The sequence below is a fragment of the Mauremys reevesii genome, linkage group 10, assembly GCF_016161935.1.
Source record: "Mauremys reevesii isolate NIE-2019 linkage group 10, ASM1616193v1, whole genome shotgun sequence".
Classification (NCBI taxonomy): Eukaryota; Metazoa; Chordata; order Testudines; family Geoemydidae; genus Mauremys; species Mauremys reevesii.
In genome coordinates this window covers 4560577-4581688 of record NC_052632.1, presented here as the reverse complement: position 1 = coordinate 4581688, position 21112 = coordinate 4560577, and the positions used below count along the sequence as shown (strand labels likewise).

The following is a 21112-nucleotide window of genomic DNA, read 5'->3' as shown; positions in this document are numbered from 1 at the left end:
CACAAAGACGGCACCAAAGGTTACCTGGGGGCAGGTGAAGCGACTGGCGCAGCAGGCTCAGCAAACGCTGGAGAATAACAAGGCCAAGCCTACCCCCGAAAATTTTACTGCTGCTATTTTTGCCTGTTTGACCGCTAATTCTTTTATTATATTGTTGTGTTGTTTTTGTGTGTTACCGGTTGGGGCCGAACCCGAATTGCATAACCGCATGCGTTATAATATATAGGTCCGAACTGTTCTGCAATATGCTCTGATTGTTATCGCCTGCTTGATTGGTTTTTGTTGCTTTGCTCAGTGTATTCCTAATATAATTAGGATGTGTTTTACACCCTGTCGGCGCAAACCCCTGCCTACACCCCAAGCCGTCATGTATGCATATAAAATCATGAAACATGCGGATCAGGCACGGGTCGACAAAACAGAAAAGGAGGGGATGTAGGAACTTTACACTTCTTACGCACTAAGGGGGTAGGAAGACCGCCACCGAATTTAGAGCGGCTGAAGTGGTTCCCTTCCCCCCCCACTTGGTCAGGAGACACACTGATTAAGCGCCGACCAGGTGTTTACCACTGGAACACGCAGTGCATAAAGCACCAATCAGGAGAAGGGGCGAGAAGTTGGACTGAGTTAGTACATGCGCATGATAGGATGATTTATGTAATCAATTATAATAAAAGGACGTGGAAAACCCCCGTTCGGGGCGCTCCACTGGAACAGATTGACTGACTTGGCTTCGTTATTTGCAACACAGCATGCTTTCCTCTGTACTAGTTGCTCCTGTAAGTGAAGTTTCAAGGTTGTGGGATCCAATCCTGTTGATAATTTATGAGGGGGTAAAAAATACATATGTATAAAAGCTTATGTACCCTGAGGTAATTGTTGAAATGATTCTATATTGCAAAACGTATTTATATTTCGTTAATATGTTTTGACTCTTGTATTTTTATTAAAGTCTGCCCCTCTTAAAACAGGAGGTGTCCGACTAAGAGTATGTCTACACTAAAAAATGGTATGTCCTTAACTTGGTTTAGATAACCTGCATTAGCCAACTTGGGTTAAAATAGCAGTGAAGACAAAGCAACTCGGTTTTTAACTCAAGTTTGCGGCTCGAGTACAACCCCAAGCTGCCTGTAGGTTTTAACTCCAAGTTCTAACATCAATTAAAAGCCAAACTGTTGTGTCTTCATTCATTACTGTTTTATCCCAATTTGGCTAATGCACATTAGCTAACTTGAGTTAGGAACACACTTTTTTTTGCAGTGTAGACATATCCTGAGAATGTGATTGAGTCTTTAGTGTTTGTGGAAAAATATGCTGATGCATGCAAAGAGTGGATGATCTTGCCTATGTAAGTTTCAAAATGGTCAGAACTTGATTTAATAAATTTATCTTTCCACAAAGCAAGTTTCACCCTCCAAGATGTAATGTTAGATGTTGTGCTGACTAAATGCCTCAGGTTATTGCTGATGAGCTATCTTGCCTTTTACTTGCAGGTTACTAGTTTGAATCCTGAGCTCAGCTCATCAGGAATTAATAATTGTTCCTAACTCATGGACAATAGATAGCTCCTATATGAGATTAGTGAGTGGAGTCTAGGGTGACCAAACAGCAAATGTGAAAAATCGGGATGGGGGCGGGGGGTACTAGGAGCCTATATAAGAAAAAAAAACCCAAATCAGGACTGTCCCTATAAAATCAGGACATCTGGTCACCGTAGTGTAGTCCCAGTCCTACGTCACAAACTCACTAGTGTACTTTGTTCTAGATTATAACTGTCTCTTACTATGTGTTTGTACTAGTGAGAATTCGGGCAGCAGGGAGCAAAAAATTGCCTTACTATAAATGCGTAAGAGTTGACAAGATTGTAATTGTCACACAAACTCTGTGGATGGGCATGGGGAGTTTAAAAAGCAGAAGATGGGTTAACCACCTTTTTACAAATATCTCATGATTTTGGGGGCTGATGCGTGACCCCCTGACCATTTGAGTTTGGCAATACTGGGGACAAGAAAACCTTTGGGAATGTTCTAACTAACTCTGAACTAGCAAGGGGCAAAGATCAAGGACTCACATGTGGGGCTGGGAAGGAGGAAGCCATCAGACGAAAGACACCTGTGCAGTAATGTCTGTGTTTGGGGTGCTGGGCCTGGGGGAATGGGACCATGTGGGGCAGGGTGGGTCTCGGGGTGAGGTGGGGACTCAGGGTTGGGGCAGCCCTTGGGGTCCAATGGGGTGTCTGTGGGGGTAGAGGGGAAGGAGAATCAGGATCTGAAGAGGAGCCATCAGGGTGCAGGAAGGGAGATTCAGGGGCTGAGGAGGAGCCCTGGGGTGCAGGGTGTCCCTGGGGCGCAGGTGGAGAAGATTCCAGGTCTAGCAGTCCCTGGGCAGAGGGGTGCACTAGAGGGAGAAGGGGTTCGGGTCTGGCTGCCCCCGGGCCCGAGGGGTACAGTGGGGAGGAGGTGAGGGGGCTCTGGGCTGCCCCGGGCCCGAGGGGTACAGTGGGGAGGAGGCGAGGGGGCTCTGGGCCACCCAGGGGCGCAGTGGGGAGGAGGTGAGGGGGCTCTGGGCCGCCCCAGGCCCGAGGGGTACAGTGGGGAGGAGGCGAGGGAGCTCTGGGCCGCCCAGGGGCGCAGTGGGGAGGAGGCGAGGGGGCTCTGGGGTGCCCCGGGCCCGAGGGGCGCAGTGGGGCTCTGGGCCGCGCCGGGCCCGAGGGGCGCAGCGGGGAGGGGGAAGGGGCTCTGGGCCGCCCGGGGCCGAGGGGCGCAGCGGGGAGGGGAAGGGGGCTCTGGGCCGCCCCGGGGCCGAGGGGCGCAGCGGGGAGGGGGGAAGGGGGCTCTGGGGCGCAGTGGGGGGGGGGCTCTGGGCCGCGCCGGGCCCGAGGGGGGCAGCAGGGAGGGGAGAAGGGGGCTCTGGGCCGCCCCGGGCCCAGGGGCGCAGCGGGGAGGAGGCGAGGGGCTCGGGGCGGCCCCGGGCCCGCGGGGTACCGGGGGGTGGAGGCGCGGGAGCTCTGGGCCGCCCCGGGGCGCAGTGGGGAGGAGGCGAGGGGGCTCTGGGGCGCCCCGGGCCCGAGGGGCGGGGAGGGGGCCGAGGGGCGCAGGGGGGGGGGGCTCTGGGGCGCGCCGGGGCCGAGGGGCGCAGCGGGGAGGGGGGACGGGGGCTCGGGGCCGCCCCGGGGCCGCGGGGCGCAGCGGGAGGGGGGGGGGCTCGGGCCGCCCTCCCCAGCCTGGCGCCGCCTCCCCGGTTTTCCGGCTCCCGCGGTGTGGTTCCGGGGCAGGCCGGCCGCCGCTCGGGGAGGGGAGGCGGCAGCTCCGGCCAGCGGCGCATCGACCCCGGCGAGTGCCGCCCCCGGGCCGGGCTGCGGGCCCCCAGCATGTGAGGCGCCGCGGGGGGATGCTCGTACCCGGCTGCGGCCCGCCCCGCGCCATGGAGAGCCCGCCGCTCGTCATCCGCATCACCATCCCGGACGGCGGCGCCGTGGACTGGACCGTCCACCCCGCGCCGCAGCTGCTCTTCAGGGACGTGCTGGTGAGTCCGCCTCCTCCCCGGGGTGCCCGGCTCCCCTCCCCCCATCCTCCCTCGGGGTGCCCGGTTCTGCCCCCTGCCCCCCCCGGGTGCCCGGTTCTGCCCTCTTCCTCCCCCCCGGGGTGCCCGGCTTCCCTCCCCTCCCCCCCCCCGGGTGCCCGGTTCTGCCCCCCTTCCTCCCCCCGGGTGCCCGGTTCTGCCCTCTTCCTCCCCCCCCGGGGTGCCCGGCTTCCCTCCCCTCCCCCCCCCCGGGTGCCCGGTTCTTCCCTCCCCAGGGTGCCCGGTTCTGCCCTCTTCCTCCCCCAGGGTGCCCGGCTTCCTCCCCATCCTCCCCGCGGGTGCCCGGTTCTGCCCCTTTCCCCGGGTGCCCGGTTCTTCCCTCTTCCTCGTCCCCCCCCCCGGGGTGCCCGGCTTCTTCCCTCCCCCCCGGGGGGCCCGGGTCTTCCCTCTTCCTTCCCCGCCCCGGGGTGCCCGGCTTCCCCTTCCCCCACCCCCCCGGGGGTGCCCGGTTCTTCCCTCTTCCACCCTGAGGTGCCCAGCTTCCCTTTCCCTTCCTCCCCGCCCCCCCATGCCTGCCAGGGACCCCAGAGTAGTTTATGCCTTTCCCTTCCTCCAGGGCGCTAAAGCAGTGGTTTTCAACTTGTGGTCCACAGACCCCTGCGGGGCCGCAAACTAGGGCTAAGATTTCCAAAGGGGTCCACATCACCATTTGAAATTTTTTAGGGGTCTGCAAATGAAATAAGGTTGAAACCCACAGCACTAAAGCATAAATGCCCCTTAGCATCAGCAAGCAGCGTTGCACTGTGGATGCAGATACTCTGTCCTTCCCCTGCCTGTCCGTAGGAAAATTAGGGTGATGAAGTTGGGTGCAGTAGCTAAAAGATTCTTTATTAATGTAAAGGGATTTTAGGTCTCAGTTGGAGGAACATTGATCTGGAAGCTGCCTTACTCAGGACACATGGGATGTGACAGACAGAAACATTGATTAATTACACAATATTTATAGTATCTCGCCCCCACCCCCTCTAATATCCTGGACTGACATGGCTACAACAACCCTGCATCCAATAATATTTACAGTAACTTTAAATGTCTCTTCAGTCAAATTATTGTAACTTAAACCAGTTTGTAAATAGACACACTGTTGAAGCTAAGTGGGGAGGGATAGGTATTTTCCAGGGCAGGGCTTTCTGAGGCCTGGTCTACACTTGGAAGTTTTACTGATTGTTGATAAATTGTATAGTCAATTGCTTGATCACACTTTGGTTTGTTATTTCATTATGACAAATACTCAAGAGTCCAAATAACCAGTGTCTGTTAGGTTAATCTGGTACAGGAAAAAGATTCTATACAATACCAGTTCCAAAGAGCATTTCCATGGAGCGGTATTACATTCACCTTACGCAGAAGGTGTGTTCCCCAAGTTACACATTTCAGCTGGTATAATTTATATGATTTTACAAGTTACACATTTCTTTACATGTCACTAAAATCCAGCCTATCAGTTTGTTCCAGGTCCCTAACTTCTTGCTCTGTTCCTTTCTTATTTTTGTTTTGGATACTACTATTTCAGGTACCGGTCTGTGAAGGTACTTCACTAGCTTGTACTGAGACATAGAACAAATGTATCTTGATTTTGACAAGTTTCCTATCTGCTTGTGCCAAATGCTTACTTCAGCAAATGCAAGGGGCTATGGGAAACTTAGCATAAGTTTTAGGCTATGTCACTGTTACAGTATTTGTGCTTACTGGTATCGGTGCTTAATGCATACTCATATATATAGATGGTGCAGACAATACATATTATTAATGATATATATTTATATGCTAGTCGGCATATATTAGTCAACACAGATATAACTTTCCTTTTAGGGGTATGATTTTTTTTTTAACCAAAATATTTATACGAGGAAAAGCCCTAGAATGGATACAGTTTTACAAGTATAAAGATGCCTTTTATCTCCGGAGGTTATATCGCTTTAGCTATACCGGTATTATTAAAGTGGTACAACTTTTATGTGTAGACAAGCCCTTACGGAGCTGAAATTAAGTGGTCAGGTGGACACCTTGAATAGTAATAACAATAACATTTATAGGATCTCTTTCTCAGAGGTGCTGAGCATGCAAAACTCCAGATGAAGTAAGCAGGAGCTGCAGATGCGCAGCATCTCTGAAAATCAGAAAACTGTTAATTTAATGTGCATTGTGAATGTGCTGGGTATGGTACAAAACAGATTGAGACTAGGTTCGTACCCTAAGGAGGTTAAAAATTTGTAGAAAAAAAACAAATCAGAACACTGTATATCAGGTTATTTAACACAGGATTCTGCAGGATCTTTATTTTTTGAAATAAAGTGATTTTTTCCCTAAATTTAACATCTTTACTCTTTGAAATCTAAAGCTGTCTCTTTAGTATTTAAATCCCTTTTTGCAAATGAGATTTAAGTTCCTCAATCAGTTTGGCATTGCAATGCTGAGTGCAGCAACACCTTAATATCTTTAAAAATTTGAGTCCTAATGCCTAGTGTGCTGTTCTACACACTAATCTACGCCCCCATTGAGTTTAATATTCAGTTGTTATATTCCTTCTTAAGAATTGCATCTTGGAAGAGAACTGATAATTAGCTGAATGGTACAGATATGTTTGTTTAAAAAATCATTAAGGCCTTAATTCAGAAAGGTACTTAAGTTCTGCCTATCTTTCAGCACTAAGTAGTTACACAGAATTGGGACTACTCACATGTTTAAAATTAGATTCATACTTAAGCACCTTAACATAACATAAGAACATAAGAAAGGCCGTACCGGGTCAGACCAAAGGTCTATCTAGCCCAGTATCTGTCTACCGACAGTGGCCAATGCGAGGTGCCCTAGAGGGAGTGAACCTAACAGGCAACGATCAAGTGAACTCTCTCCTGCCATCCATCTCCATCCTCTGACCAACAGAGGCTAGGGACACCATTCTTACCCATCCTGGCTAATAGCCATTTATGGACTTAGCCACCATGAATTTATCCAGTCCCCTTTTAAACATTGTTATAGTCCTAGCCTTCACAACCTCCTCAGGTAAGGAGTTCCACAAGTTGACTGTGCACTGCGTGAAGAAGAACTTCCTTTTATTTGTTTTAAACCTGCTGCCTATTAATTTCATTTGGTGACCCCTAGTTCTTGTATTATGGGAATAAGTAAATAACTTTTCCTTATCCACTTTCTCAACATCACTCATGATTTTATATACCTCTATCATATCCCCCCTTAGTCTTCTCTTTTCCAAGCTGAAGAGTCCTAGCCTCTTTAATCTTTCCTCGTATGGGACCCTCTCTAAACCCTTAATCATTTTAGTTGCCCTTTTCTGAACCTTTTCTAGTGCTAGAATATCTTTTTTGAGGTGAGGAGACCACATCTGTACACAGTATTCGAGATGTGGGCGTACCATGGATTTATATAAGGGCAATAATATATTCTCAGTCTTATTTTCTATCCCCTTTTTAATGATTCCTAACATCCTGTTCGCTTTTTTGACCGCCTCTGCACACTGCGTGGACATCTTCAGAGAACTATCCACGATGACTCCAAGATCTTTTTCCTGATTTGTTGTAGCTAAATTAGCCCCCATCATGTTGTATGTATAGTTGGGGTTATTTTTTCCAACGTGCATTACTTTACATTTATCCACATTAAATTTCATTTGCCATTTTGTTGCCCAATCACTTAGTTTTGTGAGATCTTTTTGAAGTTCTTCACAATCTGCTTTGGTCTTAACTATCTTGAGTAGTTTAGTATCATCTGCAAACTTAGCCACCTCACTGTTTACCCCTTTCTCCAGATCATTTATGAATACATTGAATAGCATTGGTCCGAGGACTGACCCTTGGGGAACACCACTAGTTACCCCTCTCCATTCTGAGAATTTACCATTAATTCCTACCCTTTGTTCCCTGTCCTTTAACCAATTCTCAATCCATGAAAGGACCTTCCCTTTTATCCCATGACAGCTTAGTTTACGTAAGAGCCTTTGGTGAGGGACCTTGTCAAAGGCTTTCTGGAAATCTAAGTACACTATGTCCACTGGATCCCCCTTGTCCACATGTTTGTTGACCCCTTCAAAGAACTGTAATAGATTAGTAAGACACGATTTCCCTTTACAGAAACCATGTTGACTATTGCTCAAGAGTTTATGTTTTTCTATGTGTCTGACAGTTTTATTCTTTACTATTGTTTCAACTAATTTGCCCGGTACCGACGTTAGACTTACCGGTCTGTAAATGCCGGGATCACCCCTAGAGCCCTTTTTAAATATTGGCGTTACATTAGCTAACTTCCAGTCATTGGGTACCGAAGCCGATTTAAAGGACAGGTTACAAACCTTAGTTAATAGTTCCGCAACTTCACATTTGAGTTCTTTCAGAACTCTTGGGTGAATGCCATCTGGTCCGGGTGACTTGTTAATGTTGAGTTTATCAATTAATTCCAAAACCTCCTCTAGTGACACTTCAATCTGTGACAGTTCCTCAGATTTGTCACCTACAAAAGCCAGCTCAGGTTTGGGAATCTCCCTAACATCCTCAGCCGTGAAGACTGAAGCAAAGAATCCATTTAATTTCTCCGCAATTACTTTATCGTCTTTAAGCGCTCCTTTTGTATTTTGATCATCAAGGGGCCCCACTGGTTGTTTAGCAGGCTTCCTGCTTCTGATGTACTTAAAAAACATTTTGTTATTACCTTTGGAGTTTTTGACTAGCCGTTCTTCAAACTCCTGTTTGGCTTTTCTTATTACACTCTTGCACTTTAGTTGGCTGTGTTTGTGCTCCTTTCTATTTGCCTCACTAGGATTTGACTTCCACTTTTTAAAGGAAGTCTTTTTATCTCTCACTGCTTCTTTTACATGGTTGTTAAGCCACGGTGGCTCTTTTTTAGTTCTTTTACTGTTTTTCTTAATTTGGGGTATACATTGAAGTTGGGCCTCTATTATGGTGTCTTTAAAAAGGGCCCATGCAACTTGCAGGGATTTCACTTTAGTCACTGTACCTTTTAACTTTTATCTAACTAACCCCCTCATTTTTGTATAGTTCCCCCTTTTGAAATTAAATGCCACAGTGTTGGGCAGTTGAGGTGTTCATCCCACCACAGGGATGTTGAATGCTATTGTATTATGGTCACTATTTCCAAGCGGTCCTGGTATAGTTACCTCTTGGACCAGCTCCTGCGCGCCACTCAGGATTAAATCTAGAGTTGCCTCTCCCCTTGTGGGTTCTCGTACCAGCTGCTCCATGAAGCAGTCATTTAAAGTATCGAGAAATTTTATCTCTGCATTTCGTCCTGAAGTGAAATGTTCCCAGTCAATATGGGGATAGTTGAAATCCCCCACTATTATTGGGTTCTTAATTTTGATAGCCTCTCTAATTTCCCTTAGCATTTCATCATCACTATTACTGTTGTGGTCAGGTGGTTGATAATAGATCCCTAATGTTATATTTTTACTAGAGCACGAAATTTCTATCCATAGAGACTCTATGGAACATGTGGATTCGCTTAAGATTTTTACTTCATTTGAATCTACACTTTCTTTCACATATAGTGCCACTCCTCCCCCTGCACGACCTGTTCTGTCCTTCCGATATATTTTGTACCCTGGAATGATTGTGTCCCATTGATTGGTCTCAGTCCACCAGGTTTCTGTGATGCCTATTATATCTATATCCTCCTTTTTCACAAGGCACTCTAGTTCACCCATCTTATTATTTAGACTTCTGGCATTTGTGTACAAGCACTTTAAAAACTTGTCCCTGTTTATTAGCCTGCCTTTTTCTGATGTGCCAGATTCTTTTTTATGTGACTGTTTATCATCTGATCCGGCCCTTACATTATACTTTTCAGTCCTCTGCTCCTGACTATAACCTGGAGATTCTCTATCATCAGACTCTCCCCTAAGAAAAGTCTGTGTCCGATCCACACGCTCCTCTGCAGCAGTCGGCTTTCCCCCATCTCCTAGTTTAAAAACTGCTCTACAACCTTTTTAATGTTGCTGAAAACCTTGCTGAATTGGGACCTAAGTGCTACTGTTTGGAACACCACTTCAAGTGATTTTATGTGTATATCAGTTTTGCAGAGTTTGAAGTTATCAGTAAACAGATTTATTTAAAGATTTTTCACTACTAAGTGGATTACAGTGCACTGGTTTTTTTCATTAATCTGTCTAGATTCACATGCTGTCCCATCACCATGGAGTCTGAACACCTGGAGGAGTGGGTCTTATACTTCTCTCACTTACACTGACGTGAATTCCATAGAATTACACTGGTGTAAAAGCTGGTTTAAATGTGAGGTGAATAAGGCCGCTGACAGCCAGGCAAACCCTGCTACAAGCAATAGGTTTTAAACGTTCAGTTTTCTTTCCTACAGATACAAATTGTTTTACAGTCCTCCACAGAACAGTTTTGACAGATTTCTTGTTTAGTCTGCCATTATCTGACTTTTCTCTCCGTAGTTAATGGCCTTCTATTTTGTTGAATAAAACACCAGTTGTTCTATACACTGATTTGCTTGAACATTTGTCTGCAAGATTTATAGGATTTTATTGTTTGTGAGTTGTGGGGATTCTCCATTCTAACATCACTTATGGTAGCCTGCTGAAAGTTAGGATATCGTGAGTTTGGGTCAGTGAGAGAGCTCCAAAATGTTAGAGGGTAAGGGTTCCTATACATCGGGTGAAAAGTTTATGTTCTTAACCCTAGATTAAAACATGAATTCATAAAATTAAAGTTCGGTGTTTCACCTGGTGCATTGACTTAATAGCAAGGTGGAACACTGAGCAGAGTAAAGGTACCTTACCAGTCATTCACTATGAGACAGTTTTGTGCTCTGCTCCACTTTTACAGATCTTAAATTAATGGATTTAGATTTTTTAGGTTTTTTGGTTTTTTTCCCCCCCAAATCATAATGTAAAATGTGAACTTTAAGGTGAAAATATAAAGCAGGCTAATAACCTGAGAGTGATGGTAAATCATAATTTTGGGAGTTTAGAGCCTGAGTTGGAGTTCTCTGAGCCTCAAACATGGTCCTTACTCATAGCCCACACATTCTCTCCTCACATATACGCTGCTGGTTGACTCCCAAAGCTTGTGATGGCTTAACTAAAATACATTTTTATATTGGCTCAATTGAAATGTGCCTGTGCAGGGATTTGCAGGGTTTAAGTATCTCTTTTTAAAAACCAATTTTAGTTAAACCAGTGTAAGTTTTGTGTGTACACAAGACCTTAGTTCTTTGTACTGAATTTGTGCAGTTAGACTGTAACCTCTTGCAGACAGGGATTATATCTTCTCAAGTGTTCTATAGAACATCTACCAGTCTCTAGAAATAATAACAACACAAATAATTCTCTTAACACTATACTGAGCTTTGTGTTGCCTACATTTTTGTGATTTCTTTTTTGACTGTGCAAAGTTTCCACAGAATCATTGTCATCTGTGTTGCACATCCTCTGTTATTTAAACTGTAGTATATAAAGGTAATTTATTTTAACGCATCTCAGATAAAAAGAGCAAGAAATAATTCTATATCTATAATTTGGTCCAGTTAACTCTTTTACTGTTATATTTGCTGCTTTTTCATTATATTAATTATCCTATTTTAATATTGCATCTCGTATTTCATTTCTTAGTTTTATTCAGAGGGAAAAAAGAAAAATAATGTGACAGTGATCACTGAGGGTCCAATAATGTGACATGCTGAGCACTCCAAGGTGCATAAAATTTATTTGCAATAAATAGCTTTATTTATTATTTCCTGACCAGTTTGTGACATTGTCAGTGAAAAGCTTGCATGACATGAGAAATGAGACAGCAGGAAAGAAAGACCATGCTATGCATTTATGCCATACCCCACATGACGTAATGCAAACTCACTGTTGGCTGATGACACAATGTAGACTAGAAGGTCTGCATGAATTGATCTTCCACTGAATTTTGAGTAACTTTGGTATACCCAGAGTAAAAACATTCTTGCAGTTTTTGATTTAAAAAAAAAGTGATAGCATAGAAAATGTGTTTAAAATATTAGACATAAAAATGCACCATTTGGGACAGAAATATGTAACATACACAGAAATTCTACATTTCTGGGCCTTCTGGTATATACAGTTTGATCCGGTCCTTAGAAGATCATTGTTGTGGAAGTAGTTCAGGCAAGGGCAAAAAAACTTCTTAAAATAAAACATGCTGCCCAGTGTGTAGATGAGAAATATTTACACTTCTTTGATACTTTGGCCTCATTTCTTACTGGACAATCAGGGTGTTTTTCTTATTTCAGACCAACTATGAATCCACTCATGTATTTATGCAGGATTTAAACCTCAATTAAAATAAAATAATAATACTAAAAACTTTATAGCTCATATGGTTGCAGAGAGAATCTTCCAAATGTAAACCAGAGCTTTCTGGTGAGCCTGCAGCAGGCATCTCTAGTGCATCTCTATCCTTCAAAGCTTTCCTGTGCAGTAGCAGAGTGAAATCAACAAGATTTTAGTCATTGTCCCTCCTGCTGTTCAGATCCATAGATGCTGGTGCTGGGGGTGCTCTTGCATCCCCCTGGCTTCAAGTGGTTTCCATCATATACAGAGTGTACAGTTTTGTTCAATGGCTCTCAGCCCCCCCATTATAAAAGTTATTCCAGCACCGCTGTTCAGATCCATGTGGGTTGCAGAGGTAGGCACAAAAGCTACTTATGGTGGGGGAGAAGGGCCAGAAAACAGAAGCTGAGCAAGTTATAAAATAATGGACCACTCTCTCCCCAACAGTCGGGATGGTTTAGGGTAGAAAGACAGAGAGCGCGTGCCTTCTCAAGTACAGAAATGATTTATAAACCTCCGTTTATACGACTTGCCTTGAAGAGTTCCACATGCATTTTTCATGCCCTAAGGACAAAATAAACTCTTTACATTGCAAGAAAAAGCAAAATGGAATACTATTCTTCCCTGTAGGGGGCATAGGGAAGAGGAAGTGAGAGACTGATTGAAACTGCTTTGAATCCTACGCTAAAAGTTTGGGGGAGAGGGGTTTAAAGTATCTTTTCTCTGTAATAGAGGAACAGTTAAGTTTAATGTACTCTGAAATGTCTTGAGCACTTCTAGTTAGAAATATGGCTTATTCTGTCCTATGTCGTTGTTTAGGATGTCATTGGACAGGTTTTGCCTGATGCAACGACAACAGCATTTGAATGTAAGTACAGCTTATTTAACTTCTGTTTGCAGTATGTCTGGTATGGGCTCCTCTGCTCACATTATGCAGTTGTCATTTTTTAAATAAATAATGTTTATGTTCATTATATGTTACAGTTAAATATTTATACATTAATGCAAGTTTAATGATGATACTGAGCTAAGTAATATTTTATTATTTAATTACATCTTGAGTGAGCATATCTCTACAATATAGCTTTAATTACCAACGTGACCTTATCATGCTCTGACTCCTCACTGCAATTATATGGCTTGAATTAAATGAAAAGTATAAAGTACCTGTAGATCTATGATTGTAATTTGAAAATTTAATTCTCACTTTAAAAAACAAAAGAGCTACAAAGTGCAGCTTTTAAAAGAAATATGCTACAAAGTGTAGAATAATACCAGGCATGGGAGCATAGCAATTGCTGCATTGAAACCCTGGCTCAACTAGATTTGGGACCTTTCCTTTTTAATTCAGTGGAGACTGACCATATTATGGAGGATGAACCCTTGGTTTCCACTGGAAAAGGAGTTTTCTGCATACTATAGCCGCTGTAGGTTGGTGAGGCTGGAGAAGAATAATGATTGCTGAGATCTTATCCTACTTATGCTCTTGTATGAGGAGATGATCTCTTTTTCTGACATGTGAAGATAAGTGTCATAACATGACAGTCAGGTACAGTGCATGTATTGTGGTGGGGTGACTGCCTCTATTACCTGTCCTTGAGATCAGTTGTTTCTTTGGATCTAGGAAGATGATATCCCATGTTCATAAGGCTGGATTTGACAGTTGTACCACAGGTGTTGAGGGCCACACGCCTCCCCAGTAACAGGGAAAGATTTGGTTTTGTTTTAAATAGGTTTCTGTAATGATGGGAGGGCTGGAGTCTGCGTTTTCCCTGCCCTAAAGAACAAAGAATGCTCTGTGGGAGGAGGTAGCAATTTCTTCCATTAGAAGAATGCTCATGAGATGCCAAGTATTTTATTTTCCTTCCTTCCTCTACAAGTTAAAGATGTTGGCCAACTTGTCTACATTCTTCCTTTTTCTTTTCTTTGTTATGATGATGGCTGGGCCAAACCTGAGCAGTACTATGATCCCGTGCTCCAGGTCACAACACCTGGAGCGGGGAGCTGGGCTCAGCCCCACAGGACAGGTGCTGCCACTGCAGGGTGCGTGCAGGGCAAGCTTGCTCTGCAATATCCCCCCTAGGGACTCCCACCCCCTGGGGACAGGGCCTGCCACCCTCCCCAAGGGCCTTGATTTCAGTAGGGTTGGGGAATATGTAAAGGAGGCTAGGGGAGGGGTCCTTTGAACTAATGGGGAGGCTGAGACATGGGGGCTGAAGAGGGCATAGGGAATATTTAAGGAGTACTGATCTATGCTTGCTTTTAATTCCTAAAACCTTTTAATACCATGCAATAATGCTTAATAAAATGGTGTAGTCTAAATAAATTGGGTTTTTTTTACATGGTTTAGACGTGGGTTTTTTATATGGGATCATTTGAGGTATTTTATTAATGTAAATGTAATAAGTAAAAATATTTTTAATGGATAAAACGTAATAAGACCCCCCCCCAAAAAATGAAAAATTGCAAAAAAATAAAAAGTTCACAGGGTTCTATAAATAGGCTAAGATCCTACTGTAATTGAAGTCTGTAACAAAGTGCTCATTTACTCCATTGATGCAGATTTGGGACCGATACCGACTTGCTTAGTTTCTTTCTTTCTTTTTGTAACTCTTTGCACTCTTTTTATCTTTTTTTGGCTCCTATGGCATTGTTTTCAAGAAGAATTTGTGAAGGGCAGTCAAACTTCTCTGCCTCAGGCAATAAGATCAGTAGTCTATTTAAGGGTGGATAGGCTTTCTACTGCTCCTTTCTAATATTTTAATTATTATGGGTGCCACAAGTCTGTGCTAGAGGAAAGGTTCCACCAATTTTCTGCAAAAGGTTTGCCCTGGTAGAGGTGGGTCTACAAAAAGAGCCATGGGATGTTGCATCTGGTTTGTGAATCTGCATGCTGTATATTAATGCTGGAAGTGAGAGAGTATATATGATAGAAGGTAAGGCGCAGAGTACTTGGTTGTGTTGTGCTTGATCGATAATCATGGGCATAGAAAATTAAAGGAAATAATTGTTTTGTGAGTCTTCGAGTGCTTTTGTTGCTTTTACGTCCGCATGTTTGTTTTCGACTAAAAACATATCCTGTGGATAAGAACTGTGTTTGTAAACGTCCATTTCCCCCGAGCCTGGGACATGTGCCCTTCCCCATTGTAAAACCTAGGACTTGCTATAGGGACCTGAGCAAAACCAGGCTCCAGACCGTACCATTTCTTTTATAATTTTTTGATTTTTGTTACCTATTTCCCATATCACACATTAGCTTTGTTTGAACTTCATGCACCAGTAAGAGTCCCAGCAATCAGAGCAGTAGCCCATATTAATGGTACCATGTGTAGAACTTTCCTGGAAATACACATCTGCTGCTGTGCTTTCAGTTCATGTCTCTAGTCTGTCATTTACATCTGCACAAAACTATTTCCCCTGCCATTTAACTGGCATCTAAAATATGTTATGTATGTTGATGCTTGATTTCCTGGTTACTCTAGCCATATCAAATGCCTAGATTTTACTGGCATAAATGTCGTTCTCACCTGCTTGATTACTTTCCAGACACGGATAATTGCCAGCTAGTATAGTCTCCTCTACTGTTTGTTTAGTTATTGTTATCTACAGTGTGTCATCCATTGCAGCCTCTACCTGGGGCTGTTCTGCTTCTACCATTGGACCTTTACGTGGATTTCATCATTGTATTACACGTTGCTACAAATAAAATGACTAACATATGGCCTGTTATGATCCTTTTATCCAAACTCTGCCATTTTGTGTATTTGTGACACACTGCAGATTTTGCGAAGATTGCTTCATAATATTTGTTTACCATCTGCTGCACTCTATTTGGTATCTTGCTAGGATTTTTTCCTCCATTTTAAGTGACATTAGCAAAATCCAGCCAGTACATAGGCTTTTTGGTTCTACTTTTGCTTCCCTAATGTGCTGGAAAATCATATTGTTGTGCTCTAGGCAAGTAGACAAGCTTGGAATTCTTCTCTCTGAATCAGTGCATCATCTATAGCCAGTTTGGGGGCTATTCCCAGTTATATTTTTTGGTAGGATGGCAAAAGAATCTCCTTATTTAACATGAGAAATATATTCTCAGATTAAGAAAAAATTGCCCGGATTGTTTTAGACTTGCTTTCTTTTAATATCTTCTGTCTTTCATCAGTATGTTTGTATCTTTCCTGTATTCTTCATGCAACTGTAAGGAGTTTTCACAGTTCTGATACTCTGGAGCTATTTTCATGTCATTTGAATCTAATCCTGAATGACCTTGGAGATCCGAGGATGTTTTTCCAGTGGGCTGTGTGAGTTCGTCAGCTACACACCCTTGGATGTTTCTAGCATCAGTTTTTTGGGTTTTTTTTCCTCTTAAGCCTGACTTGTTTAACAACTCTGGTCTTTCTCTGTCTTTTTAAATATATTTTTTGCTCATCTACTTTTACTTCTGATCCCCTCTCTGCTTACAGCGCTTTCATTGCGGTCATTACTCTGGCAGCTTTCTTCAGTGTTTCTGATTCTCATGCTAGAACAACTTTGTTTTCAGCCAAGTTGTAGTTTTACAAACCTCTCCTCCCTTTTCTGTCTCTTATATGCTTTCAGGCAAGGAAACATTCAGTTTCAACTCACTAATTCTTCCAAATCTTTTCATCGTTATTGATGAAACAGGTTGGTACAGGTTGGTCACTCCAGAGCGCATTGTTAGCAGCCTGGCAACTTGCCAGTTAAATCTCCATGCATCCTCAAGACTGTTACGTGCCAGCCACGTCTCCGTTCAAAGCCATCTTTCCAGTGTCTTGTGAGTCTGCTCTGGTAGATTTATAAACTCTAGTTCTCTAAGTATTTTCAGTTACGACTTTTAGATAATGTTTTCACCTCTTAGCTCAGAGAGCCGTTATTTCTTCCCCCTCTGAGCTCTTTTTGCTCTTTTCATTATTGCTTTGGAGTTTTCTGCTAGATTTTCAAAAAAGAATGAACACATTCCTTTGCCCAGCTAATTTAGATCTGTTGCTGAACTAATGTGTGTAATTATGAGTAGAGGTTAATTTTCATCCAGGGTAGTAATCACACATTTTGTGTGATGTTCTGTGCCAAGGCTGTGATTTTTTTTTTTTTTTTAAAGGGACTTAAGCAAGTCAGACACCCATCTCCCATCAGCTTCCAATGAGAATTGGGTGCCTAGGTCTCTTTTAAAATCCCAGCCCAAAACCACATGTGTGGTTGATCCCCCCCACCCCCCTCCTACAAATATACATGCCTTTAACACTGCCTCATTTTTTAGCTTAAAATTTAAATGTCTTATGGAAAGCAGTTTAGAAAGATCACTGTGTCTGAGACGCTATCTGTGCTATGAGCTAGGTGTATGATTCCCTTGCTCGTGTCCGCATATGTTTGCTAGCGCTCACTGAGCTAGCATGAGGTATAAATAGCAGCATCCGCATGATACAAACCCACTGGTTTCAGGTGGGTTTGTATGTACTCAGCAGAGCTCAGCCATGCCTCTGCTGCCACCACCCATAATACTGCAGCTATACTATATATACTGCTATTTATGCTTGTACTGCCTTAAATAAATGTGAGCAGGGGAATCATACCCCTGAGTCATACTGTAGATGTAGTAAAAGGAAAATCCAATTTCCAAATCTGGGGAAATATAAATGTTAAAGGAATATTGTATCCTAATTGTACAAACTTCAGAAAGAAAGAGGAATGTTAGATCATGGCGGGCAAAGATGGGAAACAAATCAATAAAAAGGTAAATCAGTAAAAAATTATATTTTGCTACAGATTGAGAGTGGGGTTCTGATCAATTTATCTGATTACTTGTGCGTCTCGCATCACAAGAGTGTCTGAGTACCTCACAATTGTTAATGGAGATCAAATCCTGCCTTATGCCTTTGGAAAACTTATTCCAATGTTAGAGCCTAATTTAAAATAGATATATTTTAAAATCCCTCGCTTTACATAAGCCTTTCTGAATCTTCTTGTTCTTTTGTCTGCCTCCAAATCTACATCAGCATCTTTCCTTATGTCACAAGGTATGCAGTGCTGTGTGTATGCATGTCTGTACCTTAGCTCTTATTACAAAGGTGTGATTACATTGCACTATTCGCGAACCACTCACTCTCTTCTCCCACAGTTGTACAGTGCACAAATCCTCCCAGACAAACGTGCATGCACACGAAGTTTGGCACTAGTCTAAATTGATGTGTGTATATATGGACATACAAATGAATGATCATGTGCTGGTTTAATTTTGTTTAAAGGTAAAGCTACTGTTGTTATTAGGTGTGGTAGAAACCTGTGCTTCCTGACAGGTATCAGGAGGAAGAAGCATGACAGGGGGCAGATGAGCATGAGACAGGAAAGAATTCATGTAAAGACAGAAGATTTTAGACTAAGGAGGATGTAGCGGTAAGAAAACACATCAGGTTTTTGATATTATGTTCTTTCTTTCAACAAAACTGAATAAACTTAATTCCATCTTGGGAGACCTAGACCCATTAAGAAACCACTCAATCTTTACTCTGAGTTTACAGTGTCACCAGAATGACTTAATGGATTTGCATAAGGAGTAATATACTGTGCATAGACTGGAATTCCACAGGGAGGTTCTGCTAGCATTGTAAATTGAGAGAGCAAAGTTTCAAGTGCTTTGTTCTTGTCCCCGCTCTTAAAATGTAATTATAGCCTCTGTTTATGTGCATTTGGGATTACTTTGGTATATGCGGTTAGAGAATGATCTGCTGTCCTCCTTTTGTGCTCTTGCGTCTCAAGTCCTTCAGCTGCTTGGTCTTGTTTTCCTCACTTGTTTCTTCCACATCACGTGTCTAGGCCCCAGACGACGATGATGTCAACAGTCATTTCAAGGTTCTGGGTTTTTTGTATAATTGGCTTGCTCGTTCAGTTTATTTTCATTTGTTTGTAGAAGTTCTGTTGTTCAGGTAGAGTAAACAGGCATAATTGATTTATTACAAACTGTAAATGCCATTTCACTTAATGAATGTAATACTTTTTTATCAGATGAAGATGAGGACGGTGATCGGATTACTGTTAGAAGTGATGAAGAAATGAAAGCCATGCTATCCTATGTAGGTATATTGTAACAAATGGGGAATGTTTTTCATAGTTTTCAATTTTCCTGTAATTTTGTCCATTATTCTGCTCGTATTGAAGTGTTAAAAATAAACTACAATGATCATAATATATTCCTGTATTATGTGGAGGTTGTGGGGTTTTTTTTTGTTTTTTTTAGAGTTTTTTTTGAAAATCACATGGAGTTGTGGGCATGCTTGACATTTTTAAAAAGAGTTGTACACTTACTGATCATATGATGAACATTAAGAATAATGCATCTTAATGACTTTTGCATTAGGTATAGTGCAGGCTAAATGGACTATCAATTTCTTGTATTTTTTATGCAGTACTTAAAGTAACGGCTCATTAAAAATGAACCCCTGGGCTCTAAAAAATTTTCAGAATCTACTTTCATCTGGAGACTATTTCACCCCTCCTAACAGAAGAGTTACATTGTAGCTTCAGGCTCAATATGCACAGAAGATTTAAAGATGTATTTCTGTTTTTTTTTTAATATGTACAAAAAAAAAAAAGCAAAACCAGTAACTTATTGAATCACAGTTATTTTAACTCATTATTAGCTATATTTATCTTTCCTATTGTAAATTTAAGTGAAAATTTCCATTTAACGGTTGCTTTCAAATGAAACAGATGAACAGGAAAATAACCAATAGTTTTCTATTCTCTTCTTTTAAGATGGATATTAAGTGCTAAAATCCACTTTTTTGCCAAAAAAGTTTTTTTTTGTTTTCTTTTTATTTCTTAACTTTGAATGTTGCAAAATTAACTACTGTACAGCCATTGAAGTATCAGTCATCTGACTATGGAGGCCTTTTGTGTGGGATATAATGCTTTAGCTTAGTTTAGAATTTGTCATAAAAAATATACAGGGTGCTCTTTTGTTATCAAGGCTTATTTTAGGTGGCAACTATTTTCCCCAAAGCATAAAATCATAGAAGATTAGGGTTGGAAGAGACCTCAGGAGGTATCTAGTCCAACTCCCTGCTCAAAGCAGGACTAACCCCAACTAAATCATCCCAGCCAGGGCTTTGTCAAGCTGGTCCTTAAAAACTGCTGCCACTGAGAACAGCCCAGCTCCATCCTCTTTGGAACCCCCCTTCAGGTAGTTGAAGGCTGCTACCAAATTCCCCCTCACTCTTCTGCAGACTAAATAAGATCCGTTCCCTCAGCCTTTCCTCATAAGTCATGTGCTCCAGCCCCCTAATCATTTTCATTGCCCTTTGCTGGACTCTCTCAAATTTTTCCACATCCTTTCCTTAGTGGGGGGGCCCAAAACTGGACGCAATACTACAGATGAGGATTCACCTGTGCCGAATGGAGGGGAATAATCACTTCCCTCAATCTGCTGGCAATGCTCCTACTAATACAGCCCAATATGCTGTTAGCCTTCTTGACAACAAGGGCACACTGTTGACTCATATCCAGCTTCTCATTCACTGTAATCCTCAGGTACTTTTCTTCAGAACTGCCGCTTAGCCAGTCGGTTCCCAGCCTGTAGCAATGCATTGGATTCTTCCGTGGTAAGTGCAGCACTCTGCACTTGTCCTTGTTGAACCTCATCAGATTTCTTTTGGCCCAATCCTCCAATTTGTCTAGGTCACTCTGGATCCTATCCCTACCCTCCAGTGTATCTACCTCTACCCCCAGCTTAGTGTCATCTGCGAACTTGCTGAGGGTGAAATCCATCCCATCATCCAGATCGTTAATGAAGATGTTGAACAAAACCGACCCCTATGGCACTCCGCATGATACCGGCTGCCAACTAGACATTGAGCCATTGACCACTACCCATTGAGCCCGACGATCTAGCCAGCTTTCTATCCACCTTACAGTCCATTCATCCAATCCATACTTCTTTAACTTGCTGGCAAGAATACTGTGAATAGCAAAAGCTTTGCTAAAGTCAAGGTATATCAGGTCGACCTCTTTCCCCATATCCACAGAGTCAGTTATCTCATCGTAGAAGGCAATCAGGTTGGTCAGGCATGACTTGCCCTTGGTGAATCCATGTTGACCATTCCTAATCACCTTCCTTTCCTTCAAATGCTTCAAAATGGATTCCTTGAGGACCTGCTCCATGATTTTTCCAGGGACTGAGGTGAGGCTGACCGGTCTGTAGTTCCCCAGATTCTCCTTCTTCCCTTTTTTAAA

The 21112-nt window shown here is 42.9% G+C and overlaps 1 protein-coding gene across 8 annotated transcripts in view; it reads left to right on the top strand.

Annotated features, from left to right (window-relative positions):
• Positions 1 to 3279: 3279 nt before the first annotated feature.
• Positions 3280 to 21112, top strand: part of MAP2K5 (mitogen-activated protein kinase kinase 5) — a 191762-nt gene continuing 173929 nt past the window's right edge. For 5 of the 8 annotated variants that reach the window (XM_039491615.1, XM_039491614.1, XM_039491613.1 and 2 more), the window contains exons 1-3: positions 3280 to 3525; positions 12692 to 12740; positions 18887 to 18954. In XM_039491615.1, the coding sequence (XP_039347549.1) occupies positions 3391 to 3525; positions 12692 to 12740; positions 18887 to 18954 (252 nt within the window). In that variant the 5' untranslated portion in view covers positions 3280 to 3390. Of the gene's footprint in view, positions 3526 to 11197; positions 11267 to 12691; positions 12741 to 18180; positions 18278 to 18886; positions 18955 to 21112 lie in introns of those variants that run through there. The other 3 variants (XM_039491617.1, XM_039491618.1, XM_039491616.1) reach the window with 3 other exon arrangements.